The sequence below is a fragment of the Aplysia californica genome, unplaced genomic scaffold, assembly GCF_000002075.1.
Source record: "Aplysia californica isolate F4 #8 unplaced genomic scaffold, AplCal3.0 scaffold00078, whole genome shotgun sequence".
Classification (NCBI taxonomy): Eukaryota; Metazoa; Mollusca; class Gastropoda; order Aplysiida; family Aplysiidae; genus Aplysia; species Aplysia californica.
The window spans coordinates 1,678,056-1,680,619 of NW_004797348.1; the positions used below are offsets into that span (position 1 = coordinate 1,678,056).

At 41.3% G+C, this 2,564-nt stretch overlaps 1 protein-coding gene across 2 annotated transcripts in view; it reads right to left on the reverse strand.

The window, feature by feature from the left end:
- Nucleotides 1-2,564, reverse strand: part of LOC101862171 (solute carrier family 28 member 3) — a gene marked incomplete in the record, with an annotated part of 30,227 nt that continues 27,663 nt past the window's right edge. For both annotated transcript variants that reach the window (XM_035968725.1, XM_013080214.2), the window contains 2 exon segments: nucleotides 1-387; nucleotides 2,270-2,450. In XM_035968725.1, coding sequence (XP_035824618.1) covers nucleotides 365-387; nucleotides 2,270-2,450 — 204 coding nt within the window.

Here is a 2,564-nt window from a genome sequence, read left to right on the forward strand (position 1 = left end):
TTTTTCAAAAAAGAAGAAAATTGTATATTTTATATAGTTTCATTATTAAGTATGATGAAAAAAACCCCAAACAAACAATGCATAAGCCTATAAATACATGTATAGCATTGAAATTCTGAATTGGTTATATGAGCATGGTTAAAAAAAAGCAACCCAACATAACTATTTCACTCGTAAATGCTAGTCATACAACTTGGGGTTGGGAGGGGGGGGGGGTGAAAATGATAAATGACAGAGTGGCACACGCCCTTTGAAACTTTCGTTTCCTTCCCCCAAATCGAGGCAGTTCAAGGTGTGTCGCATTCTTGTCTTCTTTATCCAGGCACTCGGTAATAAAAAAATCAGTTGAGTTAGCACCAAACAATTACTCTTCGGTGTAAAGGAGACCTGCAAAAGAAGAAAGAATTTAGAAAGGGGGGAACATCAAAGCATAATGTTATTATAATAAGTTATATGTATACTATATTATATATAAATACGCACGCACATAGATTATTTGTATATATACAATACAAACAATATGTAAAAATGAAAAAAACCCACCAACAACGCTGAACAAACAACCCCAAACAAACAACTAGACAAGACTCATTTTGAATTGAGACATTTTCAGTTTGCGAGTTCCCCAAATAAACCTCTGGATCTTCTAGGAGAGTAGGCTGTTGAGCGAAACAAACATTACCAGCGAGAGTGTGACTCCTTCCATGCCATGCACTACATGAACCAATAGCCTTACACTCAGATACAATACTGGACAGAGCTATTTTGTTGCAAATAGAAAAGTAAAACGAAACAAAACAAAATAAATAAGGGGAAAACTACGTTTTTCAGACCAAAAAAATAAATAAATTGGTACATGTTTTACGGCGCTCGCAACTGCATACGGTCATATGAGCGCGCGGGACACATTATTAAAGCAACTTTTGAATTTTGCCCGGGTGTCGGCCGAAGCGTACCCTTATCGATTTTGGACCATCAAGGAATCTTTAACGTGCCCAACTTGTAAACGGGACCTCCGAGATTTTTCGCCTTTGTCCGAGAAGGCTAGGTGTAGATCTTTCCTACCTTAAGATTATGGGTGTGGCTGAAAGACATCAGTAAGAAAGAGCCAAGGAGTAACAGTAGAAAGGCAGCAGAAAGAGTCAGGAGCCCAGAGGAGGGGGCAAAGGATGTGAGGGGGGGGGGGGCAGAAAGTGGAGACGAAAGCAGACGACAGAACATTGCCAGAGCAGGAAAAGAGGTGAAACGAGAGAATTTTAGAGAAGAAAAATTTCCGTCGCTATCCGGATTCGAACCTGGGACCTATTAAATGAGAGGTGAACACCTTAACCTCTAGACTCTAGGCCACGAGAGCCCCCCAAAACTGCGCTTTGTTTCTGTTAACCGCCCTATACGGCAGGGAAGGAGGTTTCTAGCTGTTCTGTCGCACACAGACAAACCCCTTCTTCTTATTCCCAGCTGTTTCGAGTTTTCTTATAATATTTATTGAGCATTGGGAATGGCATTCTCTTCAGAGTATGTGACCAACCGTTGATGTATGGTGCAAAGTAGTTTAGATATTTATAAGAAAACAGAAAATCGTTGTTTTCTCGAAACTGCAGTGAATGAGAAAAAGGCGTTTTGTCAGTGTACGGCAGTGTTTATATCTTCTGTAAGTGTAAGATAAAGGAACATCCTTCCTTACAATACATTCTGCTTCGACTTGACGGGCTATATTATGAGTCGCGCAAGAACAGTTTTAATCGCCTTCGAGGGGTAAATCCACAAATAAAATATTTTGAAAAATGAGTGTAGCCTTTGGAAATTTAGTATACATGTAAACCACGGTACATCAAAATATGGTATAAGTAGAAAAACAACTTTGCTCTGCTTTTAAGTGCCTCCCCTCCCAATCATCATCATCATCATCAACAACAACAACAACAACAACAACAACAACAACAACAACAACAACAACAACAGCAATAACAACAATAAAACAACAACAACAGCAATAACAACAATAAAACAACAACAACAGCAACAACAACAACAAAACAATAACAACAAAAGCAGCAACAACAGCAACAACAACAACAAAACAATAACAACAACAGCAGCAACAACAACAAAACACTAACAACAACAACAACAACATAAAAGCAGAGTATAATTAAATTGTACTGGCTCGGGGTTCTGTTCAACCCTTCGCCCCCTTCCCCCCCCTTCCTTTTTCACCCCTTTTCACACGACAACCAAGCGTGCACTAGCAATTATTAATTAGGCCTACCTGCAATGCTGGCGGTCATGAAGCAGGCGACGTTGCCGGCGATCATGGCGCGGATGACAATCCTGGACATGTCACCCTTCCGGTTGGGCGCCATAGCTCCCAGGGCTCCCAGCTGTACGCCCATGGAGGCCAGGTTGGAGAAGCCGCACAGGGCGTAGGTGGCGATGACCACTGACCGGTACTGGGGGAGGGGATAGACAGTTTGTGAAACATTCTTGTTGTAGACGTTACTGGTTACTGTTTATTGTGTTGTTATAATTGGTACTTCTGGCGATGACCACTGACCGGTACGGGG